Here is a 26,927-nt window from a genome sequence, read left to right on the forward strand (position 1 = left end):
AGAAACTGCACAAAGACGCATCCAGCTGGACCAGCGACCTTTGAGGACTCAGAGGACTGCCCTGCACCTAAAGGACCAAGAAACTCCTGAGAACAGTGGCACTGTTCAGAAACTGCAACAACTTTGCAACTTTGAAACAACTTTTAAAGAGACTCTCACTTCCCACCAGAAGCGTGAATCTTCACACTCTGCACCAGACGCCCCCGGCTCGAGTCCAGGACAACAAACACCGCAGCGAGGACTCCCAGGCGACTCCAACAACGTGGACACCCTGAGACGACCCCACTGCACCCTGATAGTGACACCTGCAGAGAGGATCCAGAGGCTCCCCCTGACCGCGACTGCCTGGTAACAAAGGAACCAGACGCCTGGACCAAGCACTGCACCAGCAGTCCCCAGGACAGAGAGGAACCACCTACCAGTGCAGGAGTGACCAGCAGGCAGCTCTCATCCTAGCCCAGTCGGTGGCTGACCCGAGAAGCCCCCGTGCCCTGCCTGCATCGCCTAAGTGACCCCCTGGTCCCTATATTGCTTTCTATAGCAAACCCGACGCCTACTTTGCCTACTGTACCCGGCCACCCCTGAGGGTGTCTTTTGTGGGCTTGTGTGTGTCCCTCCAGTGCTCTACAAAAAACCCCTGGGTCTGCTCCCCGAGGACGTAAGCAGACCTGTAAGCAGACTACGACTGGAGCACCCCTGTTCTTCATAGGCGCCTATGTGTTTTGGGCCCTCCTCTGACCTCTGCACCTGACCGGCCCTGTGTTGCTGGTGCTGTGGCTTTGGGGTTGCCTTGAACCCCCAACAGTGGGCTGCCTTTGCCCAGGAGACTGACTGTGTAAGTGCTTTACTTACCTGAGAAACCTAACCAAACTTACCTCCCCTAAGAACTGTTGATTTTTGCACTGTGTCCACTTTTAAAATATCTTATTGCCATTTTAACCAAAACTGTGTGTACTATTGTTTTAAATCAAAGTTCTATACTTACCCGTGTGAAGTACCTTGCATTTTATGTACTTACCTCGAATCTTGTGGTTTTAAAATAAATTAAGAAAATATATTTTTCTATATAAAGCCTATTGGCCTGGAGTTAGGTCTTTGAGTGTGTGTTCCTCATTCACTGCCTGTGTATACAACAAATGCTTAAAACTACCCTCTGATAAGCCTACTGCTCGACCACACTACCACAAAACAGAGCATTAGTATAGGACACAGTGGCTGAAAGCCCTTTGGCTGAAGGCTGCTTGGGGTGAGGTCTGTGTAAAGAGGGTGCCATACCCATGGACTGCTGTGTTGGTGGAAGGTCCTCCATCTCCAGATCAGAGTCATAACTCTGTGTGTGGAAGAAAGCCTCTTCATCCGCAGCAGATGGTTGTGGGTGTTGCTTCCCCTTGATGTCCTTAGGACCAAAGTGGTCTGGGGGGTTATCTCCGCCTCAACACGACATGGCGTTGACAAGCACAATGGTCGCAACGTGTCTTCTTGGAGCATAAGGCGTCATTGTGTTCCAGCAAAAAGCACAGATTACAGGCTCAATGGAGATCGGTCTGGGTATATTTCATGTGCCAGTGAGGGCAATATCCAAATGATGTCCGTTCCATCACAGTCGACGCATGGTGGAGAGGTGCGCTGGAGGGACAGGAGCAAGCCCCAACGGGCAAGGCTGAAGAGGGGCTGAAGCCGACCCAGACCCAGCTTGAGCGAACTAATCAGACGGCAACCCAAGACAGAGCATGGGCGACACAACAGAAGTACAATACCAACAGAGATAAGGAACCGTGGGAACCAAAAAGAGCACCGCGATGGTGTCGATCGAAGCACAGGAGCACGTGTCCAAACAAGACAGCAAAAAGAAAACATTCCAACAATGGAGCTGATTATCATGCACATTATTACTAAGAGGGGGAGTCACAGTACCTTGTGACTCAAAATACTTCTTTGAAGAAAAACAGCTTTTACACATCCAGGCCCAAAACTAGATGGCAGGAGTATGCACAGTTGTGCATCTACAACCATACACACCTCAAACCATAATTTCTCAGTTTATTAAGTTGTTGCAGCCTACTTTATTTCACAAATACTTTTTTTAATTCTGTTTATGCCTTTTTTTAGGATTGGATAAAAATACATACGGACCTTTAGAAGCCAATAACGGTCTCATTTCTTTCCCAGTGTGGTAATTAATTGTCCTGCATCCATACTCTGTTGCTTTTAAATTAAAATTGTAAGTTTTTTTTTTTTCCTTTCCAGTAATTTTCTTTTAATCCTTTCTAAGGGTGAAGATCCATACAGTAAAAAAAGAATCATAAGATAGGCTGCTGTGGGTCTCTAAACTAACTAAATGTGCCTAAAGGAGTGGAATTCCTATGTTTTGTTCGGGTACTACAAAATTAATGTCTACCCTACCATCATGTGTGCAAGGTGGTAAGGAGATGTTAATGAGACATTAATGAGTACGCAGGTATAGAGGTTTATATGAGCCCCTGACTAGCTGGATGGGATGAGGCCTGAAGTTAAATTGTAATTGCACTTATTTCTTTATGTCGGTAAGTTGGTAGTTAGTGAAAGCGTCTAACATAAGGATAGATTTTGTAGTTTTCTTGTTGTGCTCATTGTGCATTATCTACATTATTAAATAATCCAATTTTATGATTTAATTTAGGTATTGTATTGGGGCTTTTCATGTTCCTGATATTTAAAAGTGGAAGGCCATTTATATCAATAATCATTGATTTAGTGAGAGACATTATAGAATATGTGGCCTTGTATGAGCAAAATAATCTGTGAAGTTGTAAAAGAGTACTTTGCAGGACCGGGAGTTAAAATTATGGTAATAAGTACCATCAGCTTTGCATTTCGAAAGCAACTTGCAGCTTCCAGCAAGGAAGGGTGGAGTGATGCTATGTCCATCCCTTTGGCAGGGGTCTTTTTGGACAACCTACGTCTCCGCATTAAGTGATCATTTTTGCACGAGACTGTCCTCTCTTCCACAAGCACAGGGTGCATTTCATTACATTCTGCCCTCCTTGTTCAAGTGAGAAACATTTTCCTGCCATGCCTAAATGCAATGTATTTGGTAACCCTGCTTTATCAAATGAGTTATTCGGTGTTCTTGAGCCCTGCCCAAGGACAGAAGGTATTTAGTTGATCTCCTTACCCAGGGAGAGGACATGATACATAAAGCCTGACCAAAAAGCGAGAGTGATGTTTTACACAAGGGATGGGGAGGAGTATGGTTGCTCCTACTGTCTTTACCATGGCTGGTTGGGTAAACGGTACCTAGGTTTGGTGAATTATGTTGTGCCCACAATCCCACACTGCCCAAGGGCAAGGGGGCATTTAGTATCCTCTCAACCTGTCCCGAAGTGGGGTATTTGGTAGTCCTCATGCCAGGGCCATGACAGGAGGTGTTCTCCAACTACAGCTTATGTTTTAATAATAGTGCCAATGCAACTCCCAGCTACCCCTGTGTGATGATCACAACTGCTAACATATCTGGGCAGCTGTCTCATACCTTCTTCAGCCTCATATTATTTTTTAGGATAAAGATGAAAGGGGACGGCAACACAGCTGTAAAAATATTTTTGAGAAAGTCTTTGATTTAATGTACCCAAATGATCATTAACACAAGGAGAGCAATGGAAAGGTTGCCCGGGTGTGAAATGTAACAATAGTGTTGTATTTCAACAACTGTTAAGCAAATATTTTTTTTTTTCTTATTCTGTCAATGTGGCTAAAAAGACACATATTTTTAACGTCTACTTCCTTGTAAGAAAATGGGCCACTAGTTGTGTGGCCTGCACAAGTAATGGGTCCACATTTGTCCTTCACTAAGAACCAAACACCCCACTGCAGTGCTTGACTCTCAGGGTAGCACTGCAGAGCAGTCTAAAGCCTACTCAAGGGAGGTGGTATAGGTTAGTAATCACCATTCACAGATACTCAATAATAACACTCAAAGGATTGTCCAGTTTGTGCTTTTTCTTTTCAAAAAGGAAAAAGTACATTCCACACAAACTACTCAATATTATGCAGCAATTAAGAAATATACATAAGCAAATGGAAGTACTTCTTGATGACATTGCGCCAAAGGGAGAGCTAGATCAACAAATCACATGTCAAAACAATCACTTGTATAAAAATACAATGAAGGAGTCCAACTTTGAATGAATGCTCTCAATATTGCAATAAAGCATGTATCCTTTTGAACATAATGGTTGTCAGCGTCATTACTCCGCATAACTTTTAGCATGAACAACAACTAAAAACCCTTAAAGGACATCACATTTAAAAATCACAACTTTATTCAATTATAGACCTTCACCACAAGAGTTGCGTTGTGCAGTGTGCACTCCTGATGACTTTTAGCTGATATTAACCACTTTAAACATAGTCCATACAGGGCATCCCATGTACAAACACAAGATGTGCAATTACAAACTTTTGATCCTAGAGGGCGTTAGCACAGCATGAAAACTCATGTTGTACATCTTCAAGCCATAGATACTGCAGCTATAGATTTTGACCCTAAAGGGCCCAGCAGTCCTAGCTGTGGAGCACGTGCTGCAGCCTGGGGAGTGCTTGAAAATACCAGGAAAAATCTTGGCAGGTAATTCTTTTGGAGTCCCACCCATCTTTAGGTGAGGACTTCTAAACTCTTTTTGGGGAAGGCTGCACTGCTCCTGCAGTCCTCCCCAGCCCACACTTCTGAAGCCTTTTGGTGGAGATGCCCTCCTCCTGGGGCCACTATCGACCGAAAATTAGTGGTTTTGGTGATGTAATTAGGCAGATCCCTCAGGACATTATGGGGTGTTCCTAGGGAGCTTTGGGCATAGTGAATGTGTGGCTTTCCAGCTGCTTTGAGGACAGCTGCTGCCTTTGATCATTGCTGCACGGCCTTTCGCTTTGCAACACTTGCCCAAGTGCCCATGCCCAATTTTGTTGGGGGGGGGGGGGGGGGGGGGGACAGCTCAGGGAGCCCACCTCTGCCTGTCCCCACCGGCTCCCAATGCGGGTAAGCATTCATGCATTTATATTTTGCCCTGCTCACTCCAGCAGGATGGGCCCGCACTCGTGGCGGCCTCCAACTCACTCCCAGTCACAGGGAGCATGTGTGCTGACCACATAAGGGAGGGCAGCGGCACTCCCCCCCCCCCCCCCAATCTCCTGTTCCATTCAGGCCCAGGGATCGGGCCCTGGGTCCCTCCATGCACTCGTGGGGAAGCGCATTGGCACTCCCTCACCTCAGCCATGTCGGGGCCCAGGGATGGGGTCCTGGACGCCTTCCTGTACTCGTAGGTAGGTGGAGAGTGGGGAGGAGCGGTGGGGGGAGGAGGTGTAGGGGGGCAGAGGGTGATGGTAATCCCCCACCTTCTCCACTTTGTGGGGCTCAGGGAAGCGTGACGGCGCTTCCCTGCATTATTTAGAAGTTGGGTCCCCAGATAGATGAAAAGGCCTGGGAGCTTGGCTCCCAAGGCCCACTTGGATGCTGGGGAGGGGGTTGGCTCCATGCATGCACCCTCCTGGCTTGACAACTAGGCTTTATTTCTGGTTGCAACCAGCAGGCCCTGGCCCACCCAGGAGACTTGGACAGCAGCTCGCATCGCTCCAAACTCGTGCTGGGGGATTAAAGGTCAAAATCCTTCTTGTGTGAATACATCAAAACCTGCCCCCGCAAACCACGCTTGCAACCTTGGCATCATCCTGGACCCCTCCCTCTCCGTGACCCAGCAAATCAACGCCGTCACCTCCTCCTGTTTCAACACACTCCGCACGCAAAAAAAAAACCTTCAAATGGATTCCCATAGAGACCAGAAAGACCGTCACCCACGCACTCATCAGCAGCAGGCTAGACTACAGCAACGCCCTCTACGCCTGCACCACACTGAAACTCAAACGCAAACTCCAGAGAATCCAGAACACAGCCGCACGCCTCATCCTGGACCTCCCTCGCCAAGAACACATCTCACCACACCTCAAATTCCTTCACTGGATCCCCATAGACAAAAGGATCACCATCAAAATCCTCATCAACGCACACAAATCCCTCCACAACACTGGCCCAACCCACCTCAACAAGAGAGTAAACTTTCCACACTCCCACCCGCCACCTCCGATCCACCGACCTCGCACTCACCACAGTCCCCCACATCCACGCACCACCACAGGAGGCAGATCCTTCTCCTACCTCGCCCCCAAGGCCTGGAATTCCCTCCCCACCAACCTCCGCAAGACCCAAGACCTCCTGCTTTTCAGGAAAAACCTCAAGACATGGCTGTTCGAACAGTGATCATCCCCCCCCCGCGCCTTGATTGATTGGGGCAGTTTTACACCCTTTTAGGTTTTTTTGCACCTGGTGGTGAGCCCTAGCACCTGGTATACTTTTTTTTAGGCTTCCTGGCCTCCAAGTTGACAAACTTTGCAGGAGCTGGGTTCACTGGCTCCCTGCGCCGGCCTTTGTCTTTGCTTTTCCTCTGGGCTTCTCTCCTTCCTGGCACAGAAGCCCAGTCTTTTCTCCCAAATGGTCCTCAGGGATTATAAGGGGACCAGGCTCCCTCAACGTGGGGCCAATTAGAGTCAGAGTGCCTAGTCCTGGTACGGGGTGAACGGATATGCTCTCATGACTTAGAAATGACCATGCACTCTCCTCTTGGCAGTTTCAAAGACAGTATTTACCAACTGTTGCGACAGGGAGAAAATCACTGAGGAATGCACCTCAGCCCTGCATGGCCTGCCTCTGCAGTTTTTCTAAAATGCCTGTTCACAGACAGGCCATTTTATACAAATCATGCATTACACATGACTAACAATAGCCAACTTGCAAGTTTACAGATTAAAATGGAAAACACTCAAAAACATGTGACCCCATAAACCCAAATACCTAGGTTAAGACATTACTCACTCTTTATTATACATTCGACAAAGGTTTATGACCGAGCACTCTTTGACCAGTGAACGAGTACATGCTCTTTTGTAAATGTAATTTGTTTGAAGTGTGTGCTGACAGCATTGTGCGTCTGAGGCTCCAGCCTGCTCGGAATTTGGTTTCTTCCCTGCTCCCATTGTAGGTTAGGCACCTGTGTGCTTTGGGCTAATTCAGTTATGTGCCCTGTGTCTAAACAGTCTGTGATCTGTTTGTAGGCATGGACAGTGGCTGGGACCCCTGTGCTAATGTTGTAAATACCTACAGGTTCATCAGACACAAGTTGGCTTTGTGTTCCTTATTCCGCTACATCCTTGCATCAAACTTTCACCTTGCTCGTGTCAGTGTGGGGGTTTGACCCAAATTGGTTTTGATTGTGAACAGTGATGTGGCCTCTATTAGTGTTTGATATTGCACAATGTTTTCACGTTTTATATTCACTGTAGTGCGCTTATCTTTTACATTTCCTACAACAGTTCTGAAGGCAGTCAGGGGTTCTTCCTTGTAACTGTTCAAAGCGGCTGCCTTCAGTTCCTGTATCCAGCAGTAAAGCCCACCCAAGAGAGCTCCCTAACCTGAGCACAACCTTTTAAGTGGGGGCGAGAGTGTCCAGCAGGGATGCACCTTTTGCCTATCCCTGAGGTGCCACATCACCTCTCTGCCCGTCCCAACCGCCTTGCACAGCCTTCTAGAATATTTCAAAATGGGGTCACCCAGGAGTCGCTTGCCACATCACCCCTTCACATATCACTGCCAGGGCCTTACCCATCTCAGCTTGAAAGGTGCCATTTTCCTGGTTTGGCTCCAGAGGTCTGTGCTCCCTTCCTTTGGTTTAATGTGCTTGGGCAAGCCCTCTTTCTGGCACAGGATGACAGCTGAATGATGCGGAGCAGTCCACCCCACACCTTTCCTTCTCAGGAGCTGACAAACACTGTTAACTGCTCCCTTTATGGGGGGTGGCCTTTGTTCCTGCTTCTGGAGAGAGAAGTAATTAACCCATCCCAGCAGGATGACAAAAGGCCTGGGCTCTAATTCTAAGCTGAGACAGAGAAATACAACATTCCTGGATGACCCATAAGAACAAGTTACTTACCTTCGGTAACGCTTTTTCTGGTGGATACACTGACTACCTGTGGATTCCTCACCTTATGAATTCGATCCTTGCGCCAGCATCCGACGGAAAGTCTTCTTCCTAGCTGTCTACGTCGACGAGGACGTCATAATGGCACGGCTCTGCGTGACTCCGTCTGACATCAGCGTGCCAATAAGAGGTCCCCGTCGGCGTACTAACGTCAGTTTCACCTCACTTTTTTCGTGCCTTTAAAGCAAATAGGAGTAAACCGACCATGAAAATTGATAAATAATATAAAAAGATATACACACACAAAAACCTTGATCATTTAAATAATCCATTCTTATTGAAAGCTGGGATACATAAATATACAAAATAAATAGAGAAATATCACTATATACATATAAATATACATATATATGCGCTTTCATATATATAAATATAAACCTAAATACAGCAAGATAAGAGTGTAACCAGACAGGCAACGGGGAGGCGGGAGGGACCGTGAGGAATCCACAGGTAGTCAGTGTATCCACCAGAAAAAGCGTTACCGAAGGTAAGTAACTTGTTCTTCTGATGGATACAACTAGCTGTGGATTCCACACCTTATGAATAGAGTCCCAAGGAGTACCGCACTCAGTGGTGGGTGCCCACCTGATTACACTAAGAAGTCTTGCAATACCGAGCGAGCAAAGTGACCGTCCCTCCTCATCTCGGAGTCTAAACAGTAATGTTTCACGAAAGTATGGAGGGACGCCCAAGTTGCCGCTTTACATATGTCTATCAATGGAACTCCCCTCGCCAAAGCCAAGGATGCGGATTTAGCCCTAGTAGAGTGGGCCCTGATACCTTCAGGAGGGACCTTTTTTGCCAAAGAGTAACAGATCTTTATACACAATATGACCCACCTGGAGAGTGTCCTTTTCTGTACAGCTCTGCCTTTTTGTTGACCAGCATACCCAACAAACAGTTGCTCATCCAAACGAAAGTCTTTAGTTCTTTCGAGATAAAAACTCAGGGCCCTCCTAGGATCCAACCTATGGATTCTCTCTTCTTCTTTAGACTGGTGTGGAGTGTAAAAAGCAGGAAGAGTGATATTCTGCCCTAAATGAAAAGGGGTGACAACTTTCGGCAGAAAAGCAGCCCTGGTTTTTAGAACCACTTTATCAGGGAAAAACACAGTGAAAGGAGGCTTAACGGAGAGCGCCTGAAGCTCACCAATCCTTCTAGCAGAAGTAATCGTGATCAAGAAAACAGTCTTGAAGGCTAAATATCTCAATGGACATGAATGCATGGGCTCGAAAGGCGAACCCATTAAAAATGTTAAAACAAGATTTAAGTCCCACTGAGGCATGTGAAAAGGAGTAGGAGGAAACCTATTCACCAAACCCTTAAGGAATCTATGTACAATGGGAGACTTGAATAAAGATGCCGGAAGGCAAAGAAACGCCGACAGAGCTGCCAAATAACCCTTAACTGTAGCTATAGCACAGCCTTTCTTCGCCAAAACTGAGAACAAACAAAAGTACATCTGAAAGATGGGCCTTTAAAGGATCTTTTTGGTTCTCTCCACACCACAACACAAATTTTGCCCACCTTCCGGCATAAATAGACTTAGTGGAGTGTCGCCTGGACGATAGTATAACATCCACTACATCCGGTGGGAGAGAAAAAGAACTCAGGTTGCCCCGTTCAATCTCCAGGCATGAAGGAGCAGGCTCTGGAGGTGGGGGTGTAGAACCTGCCCCTGCGATTGAGAGAGGAGATCTGCCCTGAGCGGGAGACGGAGCGGAGGGCACTGAGAGAGTTGAAGTAGGTCTGTATACCATACCCTTCTCGGCCAGTCCGGTGCTACCAATATGAATTGGGCCCGGTCTTGAAGAACCTTCCTCAAAACCCGAGGAATCAAGGGTATGGGGGGAAACGCGTAAAGCAACTGGCCGTTCCAGGACATCTGAAACGCATCCCCCAACGCCCCTTGCATCGGATACTGGAGGCTGCCGAATAACGGGCAATGCGCGTTCTCCGGAGTGGCAAATAAATCCACCTGAGGAGTACCCCACATCTCGAAGATGTGGAGGACTACATCCGGATGGAGACGCCACTTGTGATCTAATGAGAAGTGACGACTGAGAACGTCCGCACGTACATTCAACACTCAGGCCAAATGATTTGCCATCAAGCAAATCCGATGGTCCTGAGCCCAGGACCAGAGTCGTAGGGCTTCTCGGCAAAGAAGATACGACCCCACTCCTCCTTGCTTGTTTATATACCACATCACGATAGTGTTGTCTGTCAGGATCTGAACTGACTGTCCGCGAAGGGAAGGGAGGAAGGCCTTGAGCACCAAACGTACAGCCCGCAATTCCAACAGATTGATATGCAACATCTGTTCCACTGGAGACCAACGACCCTTGATCTCCAGGTCCCCCAGATGAGCTCCCCACACTAGAGTGGAAGCATCCGATATCACTGTGGCCACCGGAGGTGGTAGTGAAAACGGTTTCCCTTGGGAAATGTTGCCGTCCACTGACCACCAATGAAGATCCGCTACAGCATCCCTGGAGATCTTTATTGAATCCCTGAGATCCCCTTTGTGCTGGAACCACTGTCTGCGGCAACACCACTGAAGAGCCCTCATATGCCAGCGAGCATGAGTGACCAACAGAATGCAAGAAGCAAACAGACCTAGCAGGCGTAAGACTTTGAGGACTGGAACTACTGCTCCTCTTTGAAACAAAGGAATCAGTGCCTGAATGTCCCGCACCCGCTGAGGCTGGGGGTAGGCCCGAAACCTTGTCGTGTCCAATACTGCCCCTATGAACAGGAGGCGTTGAGAGGGCTCTAGGTGAGACTTGGGTACGTTCACTGAAAAACCCAGATCGAACAACAACTGCGTTGTCATTCGCAGATGAGACGACACAATCTCTGGAGACTTGGCTTTGATCAATCAATCGTCCAAGTAGGGAAAAACCGTTACCTCCCTCTTTCTGAGATGTGCTGCAACAACTGCCATCACCTTTGTGAAGACCCGGGGTGCTGAAGTAAGACCAAACGGGAGGACCGCAAACTGGTAATGCTGCGATCCGACCACAAAACGGAGATACTTCCTGTGCGACTTGACTATGGGAACATGAAAGTACGCGTCCTGCAAGTCGACAGACACCATCCAGTCTCCTTCGTTCGACGCCAACAGCACCTGCGCTAGGGTCAGCATTTTGAATTTCTCCTGCTTGAGGAACAAATTCAAAATCCTCAAGTCTAGGATCGGCCTTAGACGACCGTCCACTTTGGGAATCAGGAAATACCTTGAATAACACCCCTGACCCCTTTCCTGCAACGGTACCAACTCTATAGCGCCCTTTGCCAACATGACTACAACCTCCTGTTGCAACAACAGAAGATGTTCTTCTGAACAAAAGGAGGGACGGGGAGGGAAGGGAGGAGGAAACTCCTGAAAGGGGAGAGCATAGCCCTTTTCCACAATTCCTAGCACCCACGAGTCTGTTGTAATTGACCTCCATTGCTGCAGAAAGACTCAATCTTCCTCCTACAGGAGAAGTGTGACTGATAAAGTGGGGAAAACTAGGGCTGCTTCTGCTGCTGTCCACCCGAGGAGGATGAAGAAGAAGAGAGCTGCTGGGCTGGACCTCTAGCCCTGCCCCTACCTCGCCCTCTGAAGGCACGATAGGGCGGGTTGGCAGGTTGTTGGGCATAAGATTGAGACCTACGAAAGGCAGAAACTCTAGCAAACCCTCGAAACCTACGAAAAGGCCTGTACAATGTAGCAGAAGGGGTCTGGAAACCCAGGGACTTAGCTGTAGCCCAACAGTCCTTAAACAGTTCAAGGGCAGAATCTGCCTTGTCCCCAAACAGCTTTTCCCCATCAAATAGAAGGTCCATTAAAGTGGATTGTACATCCGACGAGAAACCCGAAGACCTTAGCCAGGCATGCCTTCTCGTAGCCACCGATGTTCCCATGGCCCTGGCTATAGAATCCGTAGTATCCAGGCCAGATTGAATAATCTGCTGTGCAGCCGCTTGCGCATCCAAGAAAAGGGCCCCAAAAGATTTTCGCACTTCCTGTGGCAGATCTTTTGCCATCTCCTTCGCAGAGTCCATCAGGGCATGAATGTATCTGCCTAGCACACAAGTGGAATTGGTAGCTTTCAGGGCCATGCTGCAAGAAGAGAAAATTTTCTTCGAGGATTGCTCCATCCTCTTGGATTCTCTGTCTGTTGGAACACCAGGGAATGTACCGGGGGCAGATTTCGCAGAAAAAGCTGCCTGAACCACCAAACTCTCCGGAGTCGGGTGACGAGATAGAAATGATGGATCTCCTGGGGCACTCCTATGCCTTCTCGCCACTGCCCTGTTCACCGCAGGAGATGTCACCGGCTTTTTCCACAGGTCCATAATAGGCTCAGTCAACGCCTCATTAAAAGGCAACAAGGGGTCAGCACTGGAGGAAGAAGGATGAAGAACCTCTATGAGCAGGTTAGTCTTGACTTCTACCGAGGACAAAGGCAAATCCAGATAGTCAGCCGCCTTCCTCACCACAGCATGGAAAGAGGAGGCCTCCTCAGTAAAGTCCCCCAGAGAAGCAATGTCCCACTCCGGGGAAGTATCCAAACCACTTGCAGTGGCAAGTCCTTGGAAATCATCAGAAGGCTCTATCTCACCTTCCTCAAGCCTTCTGTATTCCTCTTCCTCCAGAAGCCTCAACGCCTTCCTTCGAGATCTTAAATGCGTCTCCAGAGCCGGCGTCGACAAGGACTCCATCGACGCCGATTATCTCAGACCTTGAGTTGGTTCCGGAAGGCTCCCAGATTCAACCGGCGCCGGAGCCGGCTCGAAGTCGGCAGATGACCTCCTAGACGCCGAATGTGCAGAAGGAGATGGAGCCCGTCTGGATGAGGCCACCAATGACGCTGGATGGCGCGGAGAAGGAGTCGGACGAGAAGCCGACGGATCCACAGTCCCAGGCGAAGGACTCCTGCCAGGGGAAACCCCCGGCGCCAGACCACCAGGCTCTGAAGGGCAGAAGGGCATGAATGGAGCAGCCCTGTACGACGCCGGCGAGCCCAAATTGAATGCCAATGGCCCCATGGGACCCGCCGGTGCACCAGCAGGGGCCATGGCTTGAAACACAGCATACATCGCATTCAAAAATGCTGCCGGATCCGTCCCTGGAGTCGGGAACGCTGGGTACTGATGTGTAGACGTCTGGGGAACATCAGGATCCCTCGGCGCCAGTGAGAAACGAGGACTACCTTGAGTGATCTCATAGACTGAAGGCGCCCTCTGACAACCTCGGACTCTCCGGCTGAGGCATGACCGTAGGACTCATCTCCCACGTCTTCTGGCGCCGTGACGAATGAGACCTCGACCGACTCCTCGATCGGCTCCGCTCCGAACGGCGCCGAGAGTCATGATGACGTCGCTTCTTATGTTTTTTGGGAGAAGCATGGGAAGAAACCTTCTTGTGTTCCGTCTTCTTTGCCTTGGTCAAGAAGAGCTTCGCTTCTCGTTCCTTCAGAGCTTTCGGATTCATGCTCTGGCATCAAGAACAGCCTTCCACATCATGCTCAGAGCTCAAACACCAAATACAATCCGAATGGGGGTCGGTCACTGACATCCGAGCCCCGCATTCCCTACACGGCTTAAACCCGGACTTCTTCGGAGGCGACATTGTAACTTCAAGAGATCGCTATAGTAACCAACGGGCCAGGAAGAAAAACCGTTGAAGTCGAATGCACGGAAAAAAGGAAAACGGATGTTAGTACGCCGACCTCTTATTGGCACGCTGACGTCAGAAGGAGTCATGCGGAGCCGTGCCATTATGACGTCCTTGTCGACGTAGACAGCTAGGAAGAAGACTTTCCGTCGGATGCTGGCGCAAGGATTGAATTCATAAGGTGAGGAATCAACAGGTAGTTGTATCCATCAGAAGCTGTACATATATGTCTTTGGACTTTGCAGAATTGTTCTTTTCACACTGGCTATACTGTACATTGGTACGACTCTGGAGTCTGTAGACCAAGGGGAAGTGGAACTGCACTCTAAGACAGCCTTCCCCCTAAGTGTATAATAGTGTCACTGCAAACAAGACAGCAAATCACACAGACTTTCGCTACAGGTGTACACCAACATTATAAGTCCTATACCAGATCAATGCCCAACCCTGCAGAGTCCCTTCTGCGCCAAGCAACCTGTGTGCAGTTTTTGGGCTGTGCATGATAGGAATCTCCTACAACCAGCCCTCACATGAGTTCACGTGTGACCGGCCCAGTGCCTCCTATCCTTGCTGGGCCACAGCAGCCTTATCTTAAAAGGCAGAGACTGTTGGTAGACACACAGCCAATTTGCCATGAGTTTACTTTGGGCTCCACCACAGTAAAAGGTCTAAAACCAGTTTATCAAAAAGTGAAAAAGCTGAGCTGATTAGATGAGCAGAACCCATTTTCCTACATTCCTTAATGAAGGGTGCATCACAACAAATAAAGAGTGACGAGGCAGGCTTGTGGTTGAGCAATATTAAATCACAGAGTTGGAAAGAAACTTTGTTCTCACTTCTGTGAAGTAATTGCAGTGAATATTAGCATGTTTAAAAACCTTTGGGGATAATGGATGAGGCCCTCGTATAAGTAATTGTTCACATTAACAGTGATACTAATAAATGGTATGAAAATTATTTTAATCTCATCAAAACAAATCAAGACACTTTCTTAGAGGTGCACAAATGATTAATATTTACTGAAACCCGATTTCCACACATAATTTGTGTGCAATATAGTTGTATATATATATATGAGTAAATGACAGTGAGCTACAAGACAATGCTTGAGGTACATTAAAAGAAAACACCTGCCTCGTGTCCATTAAAGTCGGACGGTTCACGAACGTTTGGCATGCTAAAAAGTGGGCTCTGCTTCCAAAAAGTCTGGGAAACACAACTGTAGCGTAATCATGCACAAGTACCACTAAATTATGCATAATTAAGTGAAATGCATACCACCCTCAGAAAATTACCCAAAGAGTTCATTCAGGTAAAAATTCAACTTGAAAATGCAATTTCATGTTAATGTCCAGTTGCTTATGTTCAAAACACTGCCGCTCGCTTTCAGACTTGTTATTTTGCACTCAAAATACCCGAACTGTTCGCTTCGGTTAAAAAAAAAAAAAACTACCCTATATTTTGTTGACTACCCATGTCAAAAAAACTGCCATTTGCTTCTACAGCACTGCTGCTGCTCATTCAGATTTGCAGTTTCACGCTCAAAACTTATCCAAATGGTACTTCTTGTGTTCAGATTTCTGCCCTAAGTTATGCAATGTAGCATGCTCTTGGTAATTCCAACTAACCTTTGTTACAAGACATGACTAAAATTATGCCAATTACTCCAGGGTAATTAAAATTTCGACCAGTGCATTGTTAATACCAAGGTGTACTGCACAGGAAGGTGACCAGTGAGTAAACGACCAATAAAAGTTACAGATCTGTTCCTGCTCCTCTCACAATGAAAGTTCACATTAAAACTCGTGACACCCTGAAACAGGATTTTAACAAATGTTCTATTGCTACGAGAAAGCATTTGCCGGTCTACTATAAAAGTGGATGCTGCTTATTTACCGAGGCATCAAGAACTGTAAGGCGCGCGAATAGAAAATCTAAGAAAACTAAATACCACACCTCCACCAGGATTACAATAACATAATATATCCTCAATACGGGTATGTAACTTCCATAACAGAAGCTAAACATACTTACCAGTCTGCATAAAAATTTACTAAAGCAATATCTGCATGGCCTGTAAATAACAAAAAAGAAAAAAAAAATCACACATTATGAAGAACCCAGTTTGTTTATTTTATTAAAAGACACAGTAGGCCAGACGGTGATGTGTACAAAAAATATTAATAATAAATAATCAAAAGTGGTTCCTTGAGACGATTGTTTAGACAAAGCAGACTGAAGTTCCCTTTCCTCTTTCCCTTACCAAAGAGCACACCACCAAATGAATGGGCATAAACGAAATAAATCGAACTAAAAACGAACAAACATTTTGTTTAAGACTGTACTGCATGGTAAATTCTGAGCATTTATTTTTCAAAGGAGTGAGTTGACGTGGCCGGCAACACGCAAGCAGCTTCATCCTCATGCGAAAAGAAGGAAGTTGATAGGATTTTAGATGTCATAATACAAATGTGGTTATCAGATACTAGACAAAGGTGGACAGTTGAGACAAAATAAAAAAAACAACTAGGACCAAACACCTGCGGGATGAGTGTTCGACATATAATTAGTTAGGTCCTCTGAATTCTCCAAAATCATGTGAATCTGAGTGTCAAATACACACAACTCTCTAATAAACCATCTATAATTCATATTTGTATCCTTTCAGAGCTACAAACGACAAATATTACTTCAACATTAATAATACAGTGATGGAAATTCATTTTCTAGGCCAATTTGGTGAAAGACGGGGGGAAGCATTTCATAAAGGTATTACTTGGTAAAACTGAAAGTGTGCCTTAATATCCATACTTATAAAGGGCAGACGTTACAAGTGGAATGACAGCCTGATAATTGACAAATTTGTGAAGAAAGGATTCTTCAAACTTCTTATAAACCTTAGTTGCTGAGGTTTTTCCATCCCCACTGCTTAGCCCTTTTTTATGCCTGGGGAACTTAGAGCTTAAGCCTTTATTACTTTTTTTTCTCACAAAAATATCCAAGTTCAAACTTATGTCTTTTTTTAACCATATGTCGTGGATCCTAAGGGTATTCTTAGTTTGTGGATTCCCCTTCAGGGAATCAAGAAAATATCCACACTATAGCAAAACCTTGTTTTTTTTTGCAAAACTGGAAAAAGTATCATGCAAGAATTTTGTTTTTTGTTTTTTTCTAAAAATGGCACAAACAAATGGTTTGCTGGAATGAAATCAACATCTTCCCAAAACACACAAATACAAAACACAAACACAAAACACATACACAAAACACGTTTTACCAGTGTTTTCATTTTTTAAAGTGGTAATCTTTTTGTGGTTCCTATCTACTTGCAGTTTGTGGTAGAAATAGGTGTGATAACCATGGAGGAACTCTGAAAGCTATACATTTCTGAAGTGTAGACAAAATTTGGATTCCAGCAAGGTGTCCGTTGTGTAGATCATTCACGGTTTTCCCCAAAGTAACTAATTGTTTAAATAAAAAATGATGTAAAAAACTAGATTTTTTTTTAGCTAAGTGACAACTTTTTCATCTGTAATATTTTTGCCCGATGGCCGATTTACTAAAGTAACATATCATTAGGTCCATCAACACCTTCTCATTGCAGGTAGATATCATGTTTGTTGGTTGTCCAAAACCATGTGAGACCCAGAGCCAAAAACTGAGCTGCAGCTTTGAATATTTCATTTTGTACAAACTATGCATTAATTCATATAGAAACAAAATAATGGAGGAAAAACATGGGTATGAAGGAAATCTATGCACTTTTTAGATATGCCCAAGATTCTGACTTAGGGAATAGTGGTTATTTGTATAACTCTCGATTTAGAATTAGCCACACTATCTCATGATTCAAAATGCCTTTTGCAAACTGTGTTTTCTTGCACACTGGCTTACATTCAGAGACCAACAAATTAGAAATTACATTGAAAATAACTTTGATATTCCCAAACATCTCCCAGTAAAACATTACCCTATAGAAACATGAGGAAAATGTGTGATTTTAGTCAAGTATGAGGTTTGTGGGCATTCTGGCGAACAACTGAGGGCTGTTTATGGAGAGGGGTGTCTGCCCCAACACCATTTTTGTAAATATGTTTTTCCCTGATGTCTAGTGGGCTTACTGCCCTCCCACCCCCAAAAAAGAGACTACGGGGGCCGTTATGGGGTGGAGGCCTGGGCCAATGCTTTGGCGAATACCCCAACAGCTTTTGGGGAAAAAAACTAAAAAAATCACATCCCTAGCAATGAAGGCAAAATGTAGGTGCCCCCCCTCCTTCTCGAGGGAAGGAGAGGGCAGAAAGACTGTTCTGCTTTTCAGAAGCCTTCTCATTTTCCTTTATAAAGAGAAAGTCTTTCTGCAAGCTCCAAGAGGGTTTTCGACTCCATGCTGGTGGACAAAGAGTTAATGTCCACCGCACTTAAGGGGTTAATGGGAGAGTGTAAACTGGCTCAGAACCAGAGATCCATGCCCCAGATACTATCAGAGACAAACATATTTTCATGCTGGCTCTGTCCATTGGTTGTGCTTTTTACTGGGTCGAATTAAAAATAAAACTGCTCATCTCATTAAAAATAAATTGGTGTAGAATAAGTATCCTTCGTCTAGGTTGCGTCGCGAAATTTATCTGGCTCTCAAATGTATCTGGCTCTCATATTTCACTGCTGCAAAGGGCAAGGAAAAGAGCACACTAAATGAACTTGTCATTGTTCATCTTCTGCCAATATATATATATCCAAAACAGAGCTCTCGCTCCTGCTTGACAGTAGCTTCCTTTAGCATGTACTGAAAGTGCTTAGTATTGGAGCCACCTAATGAAATATAGCACACTAATTTACAAACATTTGTAAGGGAGATCTAAAGCACCCTTCACAATTTTGATGTGTGAAACACCCTTCCCAACTAACGATCTTGATAAAGTTACTTACTTAAAATTTCATCTATGTTTCCACTCTCAAGGTTTACTATTTCACTTCTTGTAGCTGTGAAATCCAAAGTTGCCTGTAAAAATAAATAGTACAAAATGTATATTTTCAAATGCAAGCAGAAAAAGAAGACTAAGAAGCAAAACTCTGATACAATAACAGGTTAAACCTATTCAATTAGTAAACAGCACTGAGCATACATTTAAAAAAAAACGTGGTCAACAACTATTTTCAAATCGTATAAGCCTCCTTCAGATTCCCAATTATTCCTATAACCTAGGCCCACTCAGTTTTTCACCATACACATATAAACTCTACAAATTGCAAGACCTGAATCTGCTTCAAAAGCTTAGCATTCAAATCTTTAAGGACAGAGCACTTGGGTTTTCAGAGAAATGGTAATACGGGACAATTGTGCTCCCCTCATGTTGGGCCATCACCTGCGGCTCATGACCATAAGTGCATGGGAGAGTATTTCAGTAGGGCATTTTAAGCATTATTGCCTCCACCTGCAGCTGGTAAATGGATGGGTCCATGAGCTCCCAAGAAGACAGTATAGGAAACGTGAGAAAATAAAGAAGCCTTGGGAAAAGGGTTAACAAAGCTTATTCCTCCCAGACCATGGTATATACTTGAGTGGAAAAGAGTGAAGTAGTAACTGGCTTACCGCACATCAAAACACACGTACCATAAAGTTACATTCTCTTGACAGTATCTGTCTGGAATTAAATCCCATAAGTGCTGAGCACCCACCCCCACTACCCCCAGAGAGGGGTCCTTTTTAGGTTTCACCTAGACAGCACATGCACGGTCCCTGGAAGACACTTTATTTACATAAAGTGGGCTTATAGCCCATCCAAAGCTTACCATTTGTTAGCCTAAGGGTCGCTCTCATTTCCTTTATTGCTGTTTGTCACGGCATTTGGGTGTCATGTCCTCTTGCTGTGCCTGGCCCTCCCCTGGAGCATGGACCTGTGTCCATCCACTGCTCCCGTTTTAGGAGCTACTTTTCTCTTTGTGTTCAAGCACTCCATATGAGTGTTTGTGTTTTCCTTCAGTCTCCCATATCCCCGTCAATGTAGCATCAATTCCCTCCCGTGCCCCCCCTTCCTTGTTGCTTCTTTTCCCTACCACCTCACCCTGTATTCTGTGCCCCTGCACACTAAATCACGGCACTCAGCACCACTCTACACCACTAGGCTTTACGGCACTGCACTCCACGACAACGCACTCCACTCTACACCAATCTACTCAAATCTACCCCAGTGCTCTATACACCACTGTACACTCACCACTCTACACCACTGCACTCTATGCCAGTCCATTCTACCTCTACACCATTCCTGTACTGCATGCTACTCCTCACACTGCCACTTTACCCCACCCCACCCCACACAATGCGACTACCCCACTGGACACCACTCCACACCACTCTAGTCTAATCCACTCGAGGCCACCCTACTCTATGCCAATCTAGTCTATGCCATTACACTCTACGCCAGTCCACTACTCTACGCCACTTCACTATATACCACTGTACTCTGCACCACACCACTGTATAACACTCTACTCCAAGTCACTCCAGTCCACTGTGCTGTGCAACATGGCTATAAGACATCTGGAAAGTCAATAGCTCTTGCGTAAGGGAAGCCTGTAGGCTTTTCCAATGCTTGTTAGCTTCATCGTAACACCAATGTTCCCTATAGGGTGCCCAGGGCCTCGGCAGGACACAAATTCCCCAGTTTTTTTGTTAAAGCAGTAGTGCAAAAGTAAGCTCTCTCTTGATGCATCAGGTGGAGCAAGAGAAGGGAATACAGTGACAAAGGATCTTGCTGGTATGGGAGCAGTACCCCTGCGCCACAACAGCTCTGATAGGGGACCACCTGAGGGTGTGACTGAGAGAAGACATCTGCTTCCAAGTTTGCTTGCTCCCCTGCTAAAATGAAGTGTATGGTTATATTAATGCAACAACACGTTTCCAAGCCGTTTGGTACCAATATTGGCAAGTGGTACCTGCTGACTTGAAAATACATAATAAGGTGTTGGGTGCATTCAAAGCTTTAAGTAAGCAAGTCCTACCCACCACACCTGCAAACCATAGCCCTAAAAAATGTAGTTTATCAGAACACATTAACATAAGAAATTGACATCAAGGAAATGTCAACAACTGACATTGGTATGGAATAGGAAGCCTTTACGATTTACACACGGGAGGTATTAATCAAACAATTCCCAATTAGATGCATTAGCAACAGATCTACAAGAATTAGAAGATAAATGTACTCTCCAACCAGTGTTTATTTTGTAACATAAGGAGTGCCTGTGTCCAAAGTGCTGCTCAGAAGCCGCAGCTGGCGATATCAAATGTCCAGATACCAAACACCAAGACTGCATAGACCTGAATCCACCTCCAGCTTCTTTAATCCACTGCCAGATACTCCCTGCCTCTTCATATGACTCTTTTAGGTCCCCGCTTTCTCCTTTGGTGATATTTTTTCTATTTTTCCTTCCTGGTTTCTTCTGTGTGTTTTTGTCTCTTGCTCTCATGAATTACTTGATACTTGAACGAAAAATAAGCGCTGGTTCCAAAAATAAGTGCTTGTGGTCCCCTCTGTCAACCGCAGGCTCAAATGAAGCACTGACTCTGACAATGAATCGGTATCTTGTGAGTAAACGACTATAAAAAAATGTTTGCCACCGTCAAAGTTACAAGGACTACAATTCTGAGGTTCACTTCCTTCACATTCAAACAGAGATTAACAAGTATTTCTCTTTACTAGCAGAAATTATATATGTAACCAGAAAACACTGACATGATATCAGGAGATATGTATACATACAGGGGGACTACAATCACTGCCCGGGGAACAGGCATCTTAGATGAATGCACCAATTTCCCTTGATTAAATTAATGTAGCAATAAACCATCTACCAGGAAGACTCCCGGCAGTGAGGGTCGTGCCTTGGAATTTAATAAAACTTTCAAACCCAAAGATGGTGCTAGCTGGAACTCCAGGAAACTTCCAGATAACAAAGGAGGCAATCTCAACAGTGTCCCTAAATAGGGCATTGTATAGCGCATTATCTATACAGTACAATGTGCGGAAAGAAGGCAGCTCCTTAACTGGGAGCTCTTGCCAAGGACGATTAAATCCAGCTTGAATCCACCAATTTGTGAGGCAGAGACTGGACAGGTTCATATGGAAAACCTTCCCCTGCTGCTGCAACAGAAGATCCTCCTAAAGGGACAGACTGATCGGAGGACCAATGGCCATGCTGAATAGCTCGGGATACCAGACTCTTTGTGCCCAGTCCAGAGCCACAAGGAGTACTTGGGCTCAGTCGTCCTTGATCTTCTTGAGAAGTACTCTGGGCAGAGGTGGAATGGGCATAAAGGTGTACTGGAGGCCTGAGTTCCACTCGAGACGAAAAGCATGTCCGAGCAATTACCATCTTGGAAACTCAAACGCACAATACCGCAAACATTGAGCTTCTCTGCGGAGGAGTACAGATCTAACCAAGGCGCTCCCCACTGTTCAAAGAGATCGTGCACCACCTCCGAATGGAGATGACATTTGTGATCAACTAAACATTGTCGGATGAGTTTGTCTGCTCTGGCGTTCAAAGAGCCCACCAGATGTTGAACCACCAGGAAAATGCCCTGTTGTTCCAGCCACATCCAGAGGCACAGAGCCAAATGACAAAGGGTCCACGACCCCACTCTGCCCTGCTTGTTGCAGTACCACATGGCGGTGGGGTTGTCTGTGAACACCTGCACAGACTTTTCCCTGAGAGGGGGAAAAAATGCTTTGAATGCTAGTCTGATTGCACGCAGCTTCAACAGGTTGATGTGGAGTCCGGACTCCACTGGGGACCAGATGCCCCTGATCTCCGCCTCTCCCAGATGGCCGTCCCATCCCAGAAGTGAGACATCTGTCACTATTGTCAGATTTGGTTCAGGAAGGGAGATAGACCTGCCTCTGACTCAATCGTGGTTCGTTCACTACCACTGCAGATCTTGTGCAGTTCCCTCTGAGATCTGGACCAGGTCAGAGAGACTCCCCAGATTATGTGCCCACTGGAACTTCAAGTCCCAATGCAGAGCCCGCATATGCCATCTGGCATGTGTCACCAGCAGGATGCAGGAGGCCATGAGGCCCAGGTGCCTAAGAGTCTTTCTCACCGAAATCCTTGTTGAAGGCTGAAATATCGGTAGCATAGCCTGAATATTCTGACTCGCTGCTCAGGAGGAAAAGCCTGAAACTGCACTGTGTCCAGAACAGCTTCGATGAAAGGGAGCGTCAGAGAGAGTCAGGTGTGGCTTCAGCACGTTTATAGTGAACCTCAGCAAACGCAGGAGGTTCGCCGTAGTCTGGAAGTGGGAGACAACAGCCTGGGGCAAGTCTGCCTTCAACAGCCAGTCGTCAAAATAGGGGAAGACTGAAATCCCAGATCTCTGCAAATGAGCTCCGATCTCTGGCATCACCTTAGTTAATACCCGAGGGGCACTGGAAAGGCCAAAAGGGAGAACAGTGAACTCCAAGTGCTCGTGGCCAATGGTGAATCACAAGTAACGTCTGTTGGCAGGCAGGACGGGAATTTGGAAGTAAGCGTCCTGCAAGTGCAATGCTACCTTTCGGTCTCCTGGGTCCAGGGCACAAAGAACCTGAGCCAGAGTGAACATTTTGAACTACTCCTTGAGGAAGAGATTAAGGGATCAAAGGTCTACATAGGGTGGAGGCCCTTATCCTTTTTGGGTTCCAGAAAGTAGTGGAATAGCAATCATAACCTACTTCTGGCACAGGAATCCTCTCTATGGTTCCCTTGGCCAAGAAAGCCGAAACTTACTCTCAGAGAAGTGCCAAGTGATCCTCTGTTATCCGATCATAGAATGGTGGCATGGAGGGAGGGGTAGTTTTGAAGGGGAGGGAGTAGCCTCCTCGAACTATCTGCAAAATCCACCAGTGTACAGCCCAGATGCAGCCTCTGCAACCAATTCCAAGATCTTCCTCTCGACTGACAGCAGGAGTCACGTGTCGGGCTGCACCAGCTTTAGAGACCGCTCCTTCAAAGTCTTCGGATGCATGGCTTAGACACTCGGAGCACAACTTAGGGTCCTGGTCGTGCTCCAGACATCAAAGGCACACGAGGTGCGGATTCGTCACAGACACTGCCCGATGACAAGGATTGAATCCGATCTCCTTCAATGCCCTTCCTTGACACACCAGGAGTTAAAAATGTACAAAATCTTCGACAAAAAGTAGAAAAAGACCAGTTAAAAAATGTCTGAGGGGTAGCTTTTTCTTTGGATCTGCTCTGGCCGGCATGAAAAGAACTGACGTCATCGAACCGCGTCAGTGCCTATAGACAACCCTCAATGTCATATCCGGCGCGTACATCTTTGGTATCCTTTAGATATGTTGGTATTTGTTTCATATATGGTTGTAGGAACCAGTCGCAGAATTGCGAGAGGGGCTCTAGAGTGGATCAGATCCCGGATACTATTGGCCTCCCTGGAGGAGGGTGTTTGTTTTTATGTATTTTCGGTAATATGTAGAAGTATGGTATTTTGGGGTTCTCTTGGTTGAGGAAAGCTGCCTCGTGTTTAATGAGCCATCCATTATCTAGGCCTTTCGATATTAAGCAGGCTATTTCTTCTTTGATCTCATGTGTGGGGTCTCTGGAGAGTTTTTTTTTTTTTTATAATGCGGAGTGTTCTCTAATAGAAGTAGGCACTCATCATTATACATAACGGTCAGCATTATCACCGTGGCCCCTCCTTAGTCTGCTGGCTTAACTGTTAGACGTGTCAGCAGTGAGTTCCCATAGAGCTATTAATTCCTGGGTGCTTATATTCTGGAATACATCTGTAGGATTCTGTCGTAAGTTGTCAATTTTCCGACTTACTGATTTCTCAAAGGCAAGCACCTCCGGTGGCATTTGGTTACTGGGAGGGGTAAATTTTGATTTGAATCGTAACTCAGTATTCTGGTCTTGTCCTGTGTTAGCAACAGGGTGTTCTGAGAAGAAGGTCTTAAGTCTGATTTTACAAAATAATTCAGCTACTTCAATTCTAAGTTTAAAGATGTCTAGTTTTGGTGTGGGGACAAAACCAAGGCCCTTCTCCAGGGCTTTTAGTTCATTGGCCTCTTGATTACTGTGGCTGATTTTATTGTCAAATCTTGCTTGTGCTGGGAGTTTCGCTTTCCGCTTGTTCCTCCCTTGGTTTCCAGCTTACTCCCTTCTTCTTCCCTCTCCCTCTTACGTGGCCTCTTTCTAAAAAAGGAGCAATAAGGTAGGCCCAAGGTGCGGGTGGGTGAGGGTACATTGGGGGTTGGAAGTGGGTAGGAGGCCCATAGTGGGGAGTTCATCCCCATGGTGGAGTATTCATTGGGGGAAACTAGGAGACCATGTGTGGGTGGTTCCATCTGTCCGCGTCTGGGGTGTGATGTTTGTGCGGGGTCTGTGTCTGAATCAGAGCTCGTTTACCCTCCTGAGGATGTATCGGAGGGCATGGAAGATTTAGGAACATAATCTTCCTTGGTGTATGGATATATTCTTTCGAGTGAGAATTTTTGCAAATCTTTTTGAAATTTTGCGTTGAGTCAGATAATCTTTGAATTCGTTAACAGTCTTATTTGCTTCTTCTAACTTTGTTTGAAAGATGCTGTTGTCAGTCCTGTTTTTAGGTTGTTTTCGGCTGTCTTTATCTGTATTACTAGGGCTTCAGATAGTCTGGTTGTTGTTTTGATAGTCAAAATTAGTCAGTCTTGTGTACACTTCCAGGCTAACAGACCAAACTTTTCTGAACTTCCAGTCTTCTAAGAAGATACGCGGCTCAGCAGTCACGATAAGCCTATTTGGTGCTGCATTGTTTTGCAAATATTCCGTCAGGATAGCACCATGGGGCTATTATTTTTGTTAATGTGGAGTCTCCTAACAAGGAAGGTGCTGAGAGAATGACCAGGACCTCCTCCTCATCGTAAGCTATATCTTCTGCCTTACCTGGGTGGGGCTAGGTGGTCACATGAAGAAGCATGACACTATAATGTGTGAGAGACCACCTGGTCCATAAAGGAAACTCCCTCAAAGGTTCAGCCACCCATCACACCCATACATCTCTCTTTTTGATAACACGCTCAACCAGCGCTTTCTGAACAGGTTTTAAGAGACCTGTTCTCTCTCATAACACCCCACACACTTTGTGTGTTTACAGTCTCTAGCTTAAACAGGAGTTAGTGTGGGGTTAGATCACTCCCGATGCACTCTCCTTGTGTTATAATAAAAATAAAAAATAAATACATCCTACATCATTGGGCAATCTTTTTGTTTTTGTCAGTGCGTGTCTTGTTTTGTCATGGCTTTTGTAAAACTCTATTGTTGTGGGAACTTCTGGCTCCTCACTATTGTACAAACATTAGCAAAAAGTAAAAATATTTTTTGGTCGCAAAAAGCACACATTGCCACAGTAGTTCCTGGCACTGAACAAAACTACTTTGTGTGCCAGTATGCTCCTTGTGAAAGAGCAGATTGCAATCATTGTAATGCAACATGGATTTGCAGATCGCCGAACTTGTTACCCATGAAAGTATCCAGGTGCTGAGTAGGAGCTAGGCCACACATATAATACAGAGATGATGTATTGAGATATATATCTATATCTCTAACATTCAGGCCGGTCTTCCACAGATATTGAGTAAACTTAAAAACTATAGAGTGGTTTCAGGGCTTAAACTCATCATTAAATCCTGTGTTTTCCCACTTACATTGCCTTTCTTAGCATACTCCCAGAAATTACATGCCATTTGTCAGCTGAACCTCACACTTTTAATTACTTAGGTATGCACACGTATAGATACTCTACATGCATATTAGGAAGTAATCAGTCATAAGCTCTCAACTATGGAGCATAAGTGAACTTCCCACTTGTGTGACTTACTTCCTTGAGACTATACCGCTTACTCTCATAATGAGATTCTTCAAAGACCTAAACATAATATTAACAGAATTGATATATGAGACTGGAAGGGATAGTAGCTCTAACCAAGATATATTCCCCATTGGAGAAGGGAGGTCTGGCCGCCCCCGGATTTCAGTTAACCGCAGCACAGATGCAATGTGATTTAGCCTGGTTGAACGACAGAGAAACATGGTGATATGCAGATAAAAGCGGCACTAAACATGTTAACAGCTGCAAAGTATGTTGTTGAGGTGGTTCGGGTATTACTAAAGCCTGCTAAATATTTTTGACAGACACCCAGTCAAAACTAATTAGG

The 26,927-nt window shown here is 45.6% G+C and overlaps 1 protein-coding gene across 2 annotated transcripts in view; it reads right to left on the minus strand.

The window, feature by feature from the left end:
• Window positions 1-26,927, minus strand: part of ERP44 (endoplasmic reticulum protein 44) — a 1,253,443-nt gene that overhangs the window by 1,037,646 nt on the left and 188,870 nt on the right. For both annotated transcript variants that reach the window (XM_069219628.1, XM_069219627.1), the window contains exons 2-3: window positions 18,655-18,727; window positions 15,763-15,802 (exon numbers count right to left, since the gene is read on the minus strand). In XM_069219628.1, coding sequence (XP_069075729.1) covers window positions 15,763-15,802; window positions 18,655-18,727 — 113 coding nt within the window. The remainder of the gene's footprint in view (window positions 1-15,762; window positions 15,803-18,654; window positions 18,728-26,927) is intronic.

The sequence above is a fragment of the Pleurodeles waltl genome, chromosome 2_2 (genome assembly GCF_031143425.1).
Source record: "Pleurodeles waltl isolate 20211129_DDA chromosome 2_2, aPleWal1.hap1.20221129, whole genome shotgun sequence".
Taxonomy (NCBI): Eukaryota; Metazoa; Chordata; class Amphibia; order Caudata; family Salamandridae; genus Pleurodeles; species Pleurodeles waltl.